The sequence below is a fragment of the Argopecten irradians genome, chromosome 2 (genome assembly GCF_041381155.1).
Source record: "Argopecten irradians isolate NY chromosome 2, Ai_NY, whole genome shotgun sequence".
Taxonomy (NCBI): Eukaryota; Metazoa; Mollusca; class Bivalvia; order Pectinida; family Pectinidae; genus Argopecten; species Argopecten irradians.
The window spans coordinates 27382956-27395883 of NC_091135.1; the positions used below are offsets into that span (position 1 = coordinate 27382956).

Below are 12928 nucleotides of genomic sequence, written 5' to 3' on the forward strand. Positions count from 1 at the left end.
TTGCAAACAATTTTTTTTTCATACCCCGATAAAATTAAAAAATAGTGACATCAATGCTTAATTGCCATATTGAGATTTTAAAATCATATAAATAAAACGATTTATAGTTTCTTATCAGGAAAACCAGGATATATGCTCCATTAGATGGAATTCTTTTTTTATTTGTATGTTCATTGATAAATTGGCAGGAATTTCCGCCACTTCGAGTGGCTGTTCCAAATCCCTGTCGGAACCAAACGATATTATTCAATTTTAGTCTTATAAATGCCATAAACACCAAATATGGTAAATTTTGAGCTATGAAAGAATATCTAAGACTGTAAATATAAGGATTAAAGTATCTTTCTGGTAGTACTATCGAAGGATAAAGTTGAGTAGGGTATCGATATTTGTTTCATGGACCGCCTTTACGCTTCGCGGTCCATTTCAAATATCGATAACCTATTCAACTTTATCCTTCGATAGAACCACCAGAAAGAGACTTTAATCCTTTAATAAATAGAGAGAGAGAGAAATCGCAAATGATAATGGCTATTTTCAAACTATATTCCACTTATATTTGTTTGACTCGGTTTAACTAATGGAAATTGTTTATTGTATTGAATTTATAACCGTTTGTCTAGAATACGAGTAACCCGAAAATCACACATGCCAGATGAACAACTTTAACGGAGTATCTGTAGAGTTTGCTATGACCTTGTTTCAAATTAATTAGAATTATTAACAGGAATATCACGTGTGATAGCAAGTCAGAGACACCAGTTTATGCAGCATTCATTCGTATATTTGACAAGGGAGTGAGGATGACAGTGTAAAGTTGGGATTAGACACTGATTCATAATGTGATAAAATTAGAAAGGGCTCCATTTTCCTTTTCCAATAGTTACTTTCACTGTTGAAAGTAGGACAGAGACGGATATCTTACCATTGTCAGATGTCAAATATTATTATGTAATTATGTTCTTCTCTCCATCTCCTGTGACTTCTTCGACAAGTGACCTTGCGCGAGGCCCTACAGTCATCAAATATTGTATTACCTTGATATTTGATTAATCAAATGACAAGGTGCTTCTCCAGATAGCACTAGGCTCTCCAGAGTGTTCATGTAAATTATTAGTCTAGCGTGATGAAAACAAATGAGATAATAGGTTGGCATTATCAAATTACACATTCAATTATCTGTCAATTATAACCACGGGAACCCTTTCCGGATTTAACTAGCATGTTTCAACATATGTGGTGCACGTGACGGATCTTTTAGTTGCTGTTATAATTTGTGTTCAATTATCTTAAATTCCAAGTGTTGATTGGGTCCCAGGATGTATGTATTAACTTTTTCCACTTTTTCTCTTCGCAGTGGCTACTTTTTTTCCAAAATCAGAAGAATCCATGTCTTGAATGGTGTTACAGTTATATAACTAAATCCAACACCATACAGCTTTCAACTTATAAGGGCCATTTTTTTCAAAATCAGAAGAATCCATGTCTTGAATGGTGTTCACAGAATGCAAATTATGTCAAAATCCTAAAATTTCTTTGAAGGCTGATAAATATAAAAGAAACATTACAAATTGGTAAGATTTAGTTATTTGATACTTTAATAACTTTATATTCAAAAATATATTTTTCAATAGTATAACCTTTACTGGATGTTAAGTATGTAGACTTTGTAGATAGGCAACAGTGTCACCTTTCCCTGTAATTTCAATTTCGTACACTTCTATCTTAAAAAGACAATATATTTTGGCTTTGTGAAACAAGCTCTGGTTTTTCTCCACCGATACCAACATGCTGCAATCCACAAAAAATGTTGATTCATCAGCGGTTCTATGTTACAGATATGGTCGGCCTCCCATGTATGCAATGTGTTTGGAGGTTGCAGTATAATTTGGCGGCTCTTTTAATATTGTGACGACGAAATTAATTTCTTACATTTAGTCGCCGTTTACAATCTGTATCGTCGTATCGGAAGGGTAGCGAAAAAACCTGTTTCTGAAAGTACAATTTCAGTATATTTTACATTGCACATACAAACAATGTACTACATATTTTGATGATATAAACCAATAAGACACTGTTAGCCGTCGACAGGTCGGATCTCCAATGGCATTGTAATAAGATTTTCTCGGGAGAAATTGATTTTATCATGATGCTGACGACCGTATAATACTTCTAATGTGATATTTCTAATTTTTAGATTTAACGAGTTCCTGATTGTCTGTCAATCACGGGAATTGAAACACTGTCCCTTATGAATCCCTATGTACGCCTTAATTCAAATCCCATTTCGAAGTATTGTACCTAGCCAATTGACTTTCTCTGTTTATTAATTCTAAGCGATAACACTTGCCCCTTCATGGTTTTGCAATATGTATTCCTCATAAGATAATGTTGGTAAAGGGAGGTAATCAGAACTCTTGTTTACATTTGTTACAGTTGTGTTGGAGGCTTAACTTGAAGAAGGTTTTCTCCCTTTACAGAGACAGTTGGCTTCTGTTTGGTGCTGGTGTTGGACAACTTACGTATAATGTTACCTGACGGGAAATACTAATCAGATGGATGGAAGCTCAAATCTGCTGTATATAAGTATTTTAATAGATATTAGGCAAATAAAACAAAATCAAACAAAAAATAAACGTTTATACGCACACGTACTGTCGACATCATCGGGTAACTGTCATACCATAGCAGATAAGGGGAATCAAAGACAATGTTTCCTTTTGTCATATTACTATAACCTTTGTCAGATGTTCTGTATACTGGCACTTTGTCCGTTTATGTAGTTTGACATTTGCCAACTTTGTAATGGAAACCCCACAGGATTGTACATATAAAATAGTTACATAGATGACCGCTGGTAAACCAAATAACAGGAGTTCCTTTCAAAATGCCAGAGACTATAGAATAAGTCATTTAAAGAAAAGGGCAACGATCACACCGAGGACACTTAAAACACTAACTTACTTACTGACACTGGAAATAGGATTTTATCTGAATGAATGGATGTTATTTCCAAATGTCGATCTTGCTTATCTTTTGTGTTCTCATAATCAATAAAAAACGAAGTACTTTTGCTTGGCACTATACAAAATTAAATGCTGTTTATGCTAGTGTTTTGATATCTACGTTAATACAAAACTTGTTAAGTGAATTGTAGTAGAAGAAATATAATCGTAATGCACTATTTTGTATTTGAAAATAATTCTTAGATACACTAAAGTATACTTTGATTCATAAGAAAATTTGTTTAAAAAATAATCTAGACAATCACGAGAATCACATTGACCTTTTTTTTTATAATTATAAGGCTAGCTGATGTTGTTATACACTTTTATCATAGAATATGTTTGTATGATGGAGGGTTTTGTGGAGGATGTGTTACCAGATAACATACATTTAGCATTGGATATCTTAAGAGTATTGATTTCAATTGAAATGTGTTTGCGGAGAAAACAAGAACACAGGGATCTTTGCATATAACTTATAAATGATGACATTTTATATTCCAAACCCAATCTTATAAATGCAACTTGCAGTACATATATTTCATTTGGTATTATCGATAGATAAAGAATTAACACAAGGGATCATATGCTTTGTGACAAGTTGTAGACCTTAAATAAAAACACCCCGTCATCAGGAGCACTGGTAATATCATTTACGAATAAATTGACACGAAAATATCGTTATTTAACATAAAAAATTGTTGAATGATCATTTCCCCATTCCAGTGCTTTCGCCATGAAGCACCATGCTGCATTAAATGCCGAATTTCAAATGTTTCAGGTTAGTGCCGGGTAAAATATCGTTATCCTTCTATACAACGTTAGTATATACGAATTCATTTACCCTCAAGTGCAGTATTCCTCTCCTCAGTTACTTTCGGTAGGAATATCCCTATCATTCGTTATGAGAAACGGGTGAATCTCCGTTTCTACCACAATATGACGTGTTATTCCACTCTCAGGCCATTGTAAAGCAGCACTGTGTTGGGTGTTGGATAAATATATTGATATAACACTAGTGGATATTGACCACCATGACTTTTATTTGGTCAACATTTTAACTTTTAGACATTTTTGTCGATGTCATATCATAAATTGTTAACGGCGTGTTGTTGTACTACGATCGCTGCTTGCAGAACAAATCGATGTTTAAACCGGATGTGTGAAGGTGCTTTTCCATTTCGTAGCGTATTCTATCGACTCAAAATTCGAAATTTTCTTTTTGTCAGTGTTAAATCTTGCTGTACAATGACCCTGAGGATGATGTCGATTGTATTATCATACGTAGGGCTAGCTTTATCTTATTTATCTTATTATTGCCTGTATGCATATGATTTGATTGTGGTAGAAACAGATCATACAACTCAAGGTTATCTGATATCGATAGAATAACTCACACCTGTGAAATACTTTATATATTCAATAACCACTCGTTATGTAACCTCTATGTATAAAATAGACTATGGAATTCTTTAAAATTGTATGATGAATTTCTGAAGATCCGAGCTGTCTTTTCTCCAACCCCCACCCCACCGCACCTCCATCCTATATTAATGGTGTTCCGTTGGATGGCTTCATGTGTCGGTTTTGGCCGTACCGTAAAGAATAATTTTATCGTGTTCTATGTGTCCCATTCTCTTGGGATAAGTTCTTACCACATAAAGAGAATCCCGATAGACCGGTTTTACAACAAATAAATGGGATAGATATTATAAATTGAAAGGCAACTTACTCTTGCCTATCTATACACTGGAAGCTTTTGTCAAAAGATATGCTAGATAAGCATGTGTTCCGTACTTACGTTATCGTCATTGCCAAGCTATCTATCAGATGTGTTATGACGACTTAAACCCAAACCTGCCAAATCGATCAGTAAATATATGCAGCCCACGTATGCACGGCCGAATGCTTCATCCTCATACGATTTATAAGTGTGTAGCACATGGCATTTGACGACCGACTGAATCCGATACACTCTTCTGTCATCATAACATGTGAACCGCCACTGTAGCGAAGTGCAAGTTGTTTGTTCTACTGATCAGAAACCTCGTCCGGTAGAGTTTAGGTAAACAAAATAGGTATTTCAGGTAAGAGAACAGGTTTCATGTAAACGGTTCAAAGGAATTCCTGTATCAAGGTTGGCTATCCGTGTAAAGCAGTATAAATATGAAGAGGTTTCTGTTATAGAGTTGATGCCAATCAAGTATATAGGATTAATTATTCAATCAATACAGGCAAGTAGTATCAATGTTAAATTGGAGTAATTTGTTTCAATCTTTACTAAATCATATTAGACATATATGTATATTTATTTTCTTTACGTGTTGTGTAAGTGTGGCTTTCCAATCTAATTTTCTTTTCTGTTTTGTGTAATCTCATGCGGCTATCAAAATGAATGGAAAGATATATGATATCGGTTTTTAAACCAGGTTACTGTAATTGGGTGTGACTAAAGAAGTGCATGCGACTTTTAAATGTCAAATAAGAAATATAGACGACATAACTCAAACCTAGATATACAAAAATAAAATGATAATATTGAAAACCAATTCAGATATTTTGTTTATTGTATGTCAAAAACTCCTTAGTTTACAATGTTATTGTTTATGTAGATTGATGTAATATGCTATTCTGATTAATTCACTGCCCTCTATCTCCTTCCTGTCAGTTATTGATTTTGATCTTTTTTTAAATGCTGTCTATATCATTTGTGATTTGATTTTCATAAAAAAAAAATTGGCCCTTATTACGCTTTTTTCTCTCTCTCTAATGATTCGTGAATGTTTTTTTTCTCTCTGTAATTCTGATAATTCCTGCAAAATAGAAAATATACATTTTTTTCCCCAAATTGTCTTTTAAGCGCTAATCTTTAAAAAAAATCAGAAAACTTTTCTGGCCTTTTTAGATTCTTATCAGACGAAATAATTCGTACCACGCTTGTTTTGTGTCATGTCTTTTGGAGAGGTTATACATTCACGGTACAGAATACAGTTTTCTAGTTCATTACGGCATAACCATTAGGCAGAAAATTCTCCGAGCCTACTACCATGTATAACCTGAATTTAAATCTAATATGCATAGATGCAGGCAGGGATGGTTTAATGTTATCGAGAACAATGATTAGATATTAAAATAGCCTGCCCTATATAAAAAGGTTGCTTCAAGCCGCAGAGTTCTTAGCGCTATGTTCTGTGAAACGTGATCATCTACATTAAAATTATTAATAATGAATCTCTCTAATGCTACGTCAGAAAAAAATCACTTCACAATGCGTTTAGCAATATTTAGTTTGTGGTTTGCTGTTCCTTGCTGTTAAGTATATACATAGTTAACGCATTTTCCTGTTTTCATTCTTTCTAACTTACTTGCTGATCCTTAACGTTTCCCTTGACACCACCTCACATTCAGTTGAGCGTTCGCCCTTATGAGGAATGATCTAAACTCTCTTCCCTTGTCGCGACACACCATAGCCTATGAAAGCGGTAGTGTTTTCTCCACCTTAACGTTCAGCATAAAGGGATTTGAACGACTGGTTTACCCGTTGTCGGCATAATGTGACCAGTTTGATGTGCTGTCCGGTGTGTATTGTACATTTGTACACGTCAATTAGCTAGAACTATTAAATGGACAAGGGATTCAACTATAGAGAACCCTACACTTTATATATTTGTAAAAAAAAATAACAGCGCGATTTTTTGTTTTAAAAAAGTAATGGTTTTTCGTAAATAACTGGACAATAGCAGTGTAATTGGATTTAGATATTAATTACTGCTTACACAATAAGTTTTGTGTGACATTGTTTTTAACGTCTCGATTGCCTCAATGGTAACCATACTATTCATTTAGATATTGTATGATAAATTTGTCCATGCATACTATCTTTGAAAACTCGTCCGTTTCACACAGGTATGCTATCCTTTCATTTGAATAGGTCAGTGGGTCACGTTACAGTGAGGTTAATTGGTTCAGTGTTATGTTTCTATATAATTATCGAGCAGTACAAAAACCAACGTCATTTGAATATGTTCTAATGTGGAGTAAAACCAAGACAGATTTGGCAAGTACTGTTTATTACATTCAAGGGAAGCCATTATGTATTGTGAAACACACCACGTGACCAAACCAGTGCCAGAGTTCTAGCTATAACAAACATAACGATATTTCGGACATGGATGTAAAGCGGCATACGGCACATATAGGTAGTGTTGTTACGTATGGTAGCAAGGACAAATATAATGTATCAATGGCGAACAATAGTTATACGTATTCATGAATAGGCTTACAGATGTACATAGATGATTAATTACTAGTATGTACAGAGAACATATCATATTTACAAACACTTAAGTAGGCCAAATGATATTCACAAACGTATTGTGTGAGAAAAAAATAATAATAAGTGTTAAAATATCCACCAATAAATGACGTAAATTATGAATGCGATACTAAGACTTGATAATATAACAGTACAAATAGATACACATGATTTCAATCCGCAGAACTTTATGTTGACTACAAAGACTTCCACCCATATAGCGCCTGAGACAGTCAAAGGTGATTATAATGTATATGTTTGTAACAATTCAAAAAAAGGAAACACGCTTTAGGTCAGCAATATGTATTTTACACATTAATATGTACAAGTAATGGCAAAATAGAAACAGCGAAATAAAAATCAAGTTATCTTTTTGTCTATATGTAGCAATTACTGTATCTTTTTAATTAAATACCACCGAAGTTTATAAGCTGTAGTTCATCACATTGCTGTATTTTAAATTATCTCAAACCACTGAATATTGATGCAATGCTTAATAATGTGCGTCGCTCAACAGTGACACGTGACTAAACATTCTCATGTTTTAACAGTAAAATATATCAATACGTCGCCCGTGATATCTTGGCCTTGAATAGTGAGGATTGTTCTTGGAGAATATACTTATGGACAGGTGCACTTTACTTTGTGTGGTAAACACCAATACTATTGACATTGATCAAATTAATACAGTTTCACAGTTTGTAGTACGTTATGGTTTATACATAAATGATGTAGATGTTTAAAGGACCTGTTATATTCTATTGTAATTAGAATGCAAGTCTTTAACACATACATTAACATTACAGATTCCTTGTGTTAATGTACGTCTCCACACGCCACGTCAAACGATTTATATGTTACACAGAACAAATTGTCAAAAATAGCTCTTTTCGGGTTGCCTTTCTCGAACACAACGACTAACATACACTCAGCGAAACACAAAATGTAGATATATTACAATTGCATTATGTAAAGAAATTTAGCCAAACATCTATATAAAACACTTTTATCACATATTAACCTCCGCACAGTTCCGCGCAAATAAAGCAGTTAAATCATCACGCTATTGACAAAATATTGGACAAGGAAAATTTGTCTATTTGATGAAACGTTCTGACATACATTTTATATAAAACATGGAATAGTGCCTTTATGTCAATTTTCTTAAACAGACCGTCTTAAAGATCTTGACCATCAAAATCTATACTTTTATTAGAAGTCTCCACATCAAATATATTTTATTATAACAGATGCACTGATGTTGGTATTTCATGTTAAAATTATGCCATGCTTTCTATATATATTAAATATGTATGAAAATAGCAATATTATGAAAGCATAAGCGAATTGCATGCTTTAACATATGAAATACATGCGTTATCCAACAGAATCTGAATTAAATATACGATTATGTACAATATTTTCTTGATAACGAATACCATATAATATTATAATGTAAATGTCACATCATAAATATTTCTCTTAGCTTAGCGAATCCGTCCTGCGGTTCGCGTGCTCATCTGTTCAATGTTACTCCGACTCCTGTTACCGACATGCACAACACAGCGTGAAATGTATATCAAATAAACAAACATTGATAGCTCGAGTAATATAACGAGTATCAGTGAGTGGAGGCAAAGCTCTACACTGATATTCGTATATTCAATTATCTTATCTATATGTACAGCTATAATATTTGGTAACTTAATTCTGCACTCTTTCAAACTTTATCACTTTCTTAAAAGTAGTTCCAGTACATGCTGCTTTCTAATAATACCTTACACGCAAAACTGAAGTACAAGATTATATAAATGCCCTCATCTGTATGCTGTTCAGATGAACTCTTACACTTTTCACGTGAAAATGTCTTTATGCTCAGCCAGTTCTAAATGGTAATATCATGGGTTATGTTTTAGGACATCACGGCCATTCATCATATCCTATAAAAACATATTCATATTTAATTATCATTATATCCTGTACCCTGCTACAATTGAAAGTTTGATGATTCATAGGCTGGCTTATTGTACGTGCTATGCCATGGTGTGTAGAATTTCTAATCATTTATAAAATGCATATTCAAATTGTAAAATAACGATGATGCGATTGTGACAGTTAAATTGATCCATGATCATTTTATTATCTGGTTAGCAATACCTTACGTTTGAGTTGTTTGTGTTTGATACCTATGGCATAGGAGGATAATTTGATGGCCGAGATGAAGTAAAGCATATACCATGGGTCGCAGTTATTCGATCCATATTTGTCTCGTACAAAGTGTAACAACCTACTGAACAAACATTACAGTCATTCACAAAGAATAATAAGCCCTGCACATAAAGATACCCATACCTGGTTGTTATTTGTCTCTATGACAACATAAATCGCAGCAGCTTTTGTCTTTTGATAACATGCAGCCCAGTTATAGTTGTCGCTAAGGCAACATGTCGCAAGGCTACATTGCTGTTATGACAATATGCCGTCAAGTTATATAGTTGTCGCTATGGCAACATGCCGCAAATGTTAAATTGCTGTTATGGCATCATGCCGCCCAGTTTGAGTTGTCGCTATAACAACAAGCCGTCATCATGTACACGTACGTTTACTGTAAATGAAGACAAATACGAAAGTTCAACATTACATACTGAAACATATGCAATAATGCCGATTTGTCGTACATATAATCAGGTTAATGACAAATACGATTTAAACACACTATTAGAGTAGTAGACTAATTAACTATCAGCAAATTCAAACGTTATAGGTCTGCCTCAATATTCATTATACAATATGTTCTTAAGAATATATTTCTAAATCAGTTATATAAACAAATCCAATATGTTTACATGTATATACAGTGTTACTATGGAGACTCACAGTGTCTGGGTGGTGGTGAGGAGTTCCGACTGCTCTAGTCCCGGCCGGGCCTCCACAGCCTTGTCTATCATACTAGTTTCTGGACAGTCTTTCGTGTTACGACACAGGCAGGTACACCACCTACTAAAGCCCGGGAAACCCCTCTGAAATGCCTTTCGAAATCCGTCGTTCAAAAACGCATACACAAACGGGTTTACACAGGAGTTAGCATATGACAATGTATGTGAAAATATCTTAAATATGAGAAGGGGATCAATTAATGGAAAGTTTGGATCAAACGCCATCCAAAGCGTTATAACGTGTATTGGAAGCCAGCAGGCTGCGAATAGTAGAACAACCACCGCCACCATTCTCGTCACTCGGCGCTTCCGGTTTTGCTGTGCTTTGCTCTTTAGTGACATAGGCGCCCCATTACATTCATGCTGAAACACAAAGAAAAACGTGAGAAATCCTGAAAGCATAGCTATATTATACAATTTTCGTCCCCCTAACTTGTTATTGATGAGAAGCAATGCCTTACCTGTTTTATGGTAATCAGCTAACACCAGAACAATGTAGAATAAGTTACGTTAATTTTATAAATGACTTTATTGCTAATTTCCGTAAAGCAAAATCCTATTCTTGTTTAAAACAAAGAAAATGCTTACCCAGGCGTGTAATTGATTATTGCATCTTATATGGTTATCATGGTTCAAATATTTGTACGAAATATTTACTATCACCAAATGTCGAATTAAAATTTGGTTATTAATGGGTCTGAGATTAGTCACATCACCAAATGACATTATCCCCATCTCAGGTATAGAAGTACAATATAATAACTTATATTGAAGAAATAAGGAAAGTAAAGTATTGTTCCAAGAAGTGTCAATGTGATATTGTTATTGTCAAAACGATGAAAAGCTTATAGATGGAAAATCAACGTGCTTTTCGCCATTTCTCACATGTCCTTGATATGTCCATTTGTGCAATGCTTTGTCCCAGAAACATCTGTCATCATCAGAGGCGGCACGGTATTCAAGGAAACCATTGCCATAGTGATATGATAAATTACAAAAATCTGCGTCTATATGTAAATGTCCGCAACGTAGCTCGCAACATTCTTGGTTTAATCTTTGACATTTCATTCGGAACAGTTCTATTAATCAATGTAAATGGAAACTATGCAGGATTTTGAGGACGAACACAGAACAGCATGCGTGTCCTTCGTCAAAACAAATTGATCTGTTTTGAAAGATGTCAGTTGGTAAAATGATACAAGCTATTAATTTCTGCAGTGAGGCAAATGTTGACATCAATTCAAGTGTATAGTCAAACTATCCCGATGGAATGTATTTTTCTCGCACCTCGGACAGGGAAATCTCATATGATACCTCGTGCTAGATTTTTCTATCTCGTCCGATCTGTCTGGTACCTTTACACTATTTTTGCCGGAATTTTACGCCATTCATGTAACAGTCCGCGCATATGACGTCATACTCTCGAATCGGTAACGTCACACGCTTCAGGCAATCAATATTATTAGAAATATGTACATCAGTCATTTAAAATGTTTGGTTGATATTTTTAATTAAAACAGTATGTACCGATTGATCATCGTTTTTCTTTGATATAACCGAACTATAATTTTACGCGGAATGACTAAATTCAAAGCGCAGATGAAATGGTCAATCGGCTTTGAACCAGGAGGACCAAGAAGCCTCGGTTGGGATTATGTTACAAAATCTTTGCCCTCGACTGAGATAACCCAAACTCGATCACTTACAGGTAACATATTTTATTAATCATTATGTTTAAGTTTTGTCTCAGAGGTAACTTCCTCTTCAGTGCGGTTGTAGCTAATCTTCGTAAATAATCATGTTCTACTGCTGCCTTGTATTACATATTATGTATGCTGAGATATTTTATTTGCATTTATAGAGTACATGCGTTTATTGGTGCACGTCAAATTCATCGTAAGTTGGCTGCTAAACTGATAATTAAATTTGAGATAATCCAAATCCGTGTTTTAGCATAAAGAGTGTCTTTATGTACTTTAACTAGTTCGTAATATTTCACTAATCAAAATTTCGTAACCATGGCGATGGCCCGCGAAATTGTGAAAATATCATCACCGAGAAAATAACTGGCTGTACGGTACCTTAAAAAGTCGGATTATGTCAACTTTTATATCTAAAGCTAGCCTCACTGACTCGTATAAATGGTACAAGGCAAATGCCTTACAGCAATAAAAGCAGAAATAAAACAGTTTTTAGAAAACCTAAAACGGTAGGCAGGCCCACGAATGAATACAATGGTTTACTTTAAGCAATCATTAAGTCATAGTCAATATCAAGGTTACTTCTACTGAACAAAGGATTGGCCAACAGATAACAAACTGAAATCGACATGTACTTTTTTCTCCAAACCCAATCGTTTACTTTCCGTTAGTGCTTTGTGTTGTCCCATGTTTTGTCGCTAAAAATATTTACGCCCACGCACCACATACGTTCGGTATATACTAATTCTAGGCCACTGACGGAAGGAATTGCCATCATTCTAGGAATTTAAAACTAGACAAGGCAGCCTCAGGGGCATGTAGTACTGGCAGTAAGATGGACGTGTCTTTTCCGTGCCAATTTCACTGTTACATTGCTTCATTCAAACGCAATGTCGTTTACAAAGACCTTTACTTTTAACCGAATATTGACGATATTGTATCACATAAGGACACACATCATCTCCAGACTAA

The 12928-nt window shown here is 34.6% G+C and overlaps 1 protein-coding gene across 1 annotated transcript in view; it reads right to left on the reverse strand.

The window, feature by feature from the left end:
* Positions 1 to 6840: 6840 nt before the first annotated feature.
* LOC138315005 (galanin receptor 2a-like) overlaps positions 6841 to 12928 on the reverse strand; it is a 99081-nt gene continuing 92993 nt past the window's right edge. Inside the window, exons 5-6 of the mRNA XM_069255711.1 lie at positions 10198 to 10619; positions 6841 to 9925 (exon numbers count right to left, since the gene is read on the reverse strand). Of these exons, the coding sequence (XP_069111812.1) occupies positions 9907 to 9925; positions 10198 to 10619 (441 nt within the window). The 3' untranslated portion in view covers positions 6841 to 9906. The remainder of the gene's footprint in view (positions 9926 to 10197; positions 10620 to 12928) is intronic.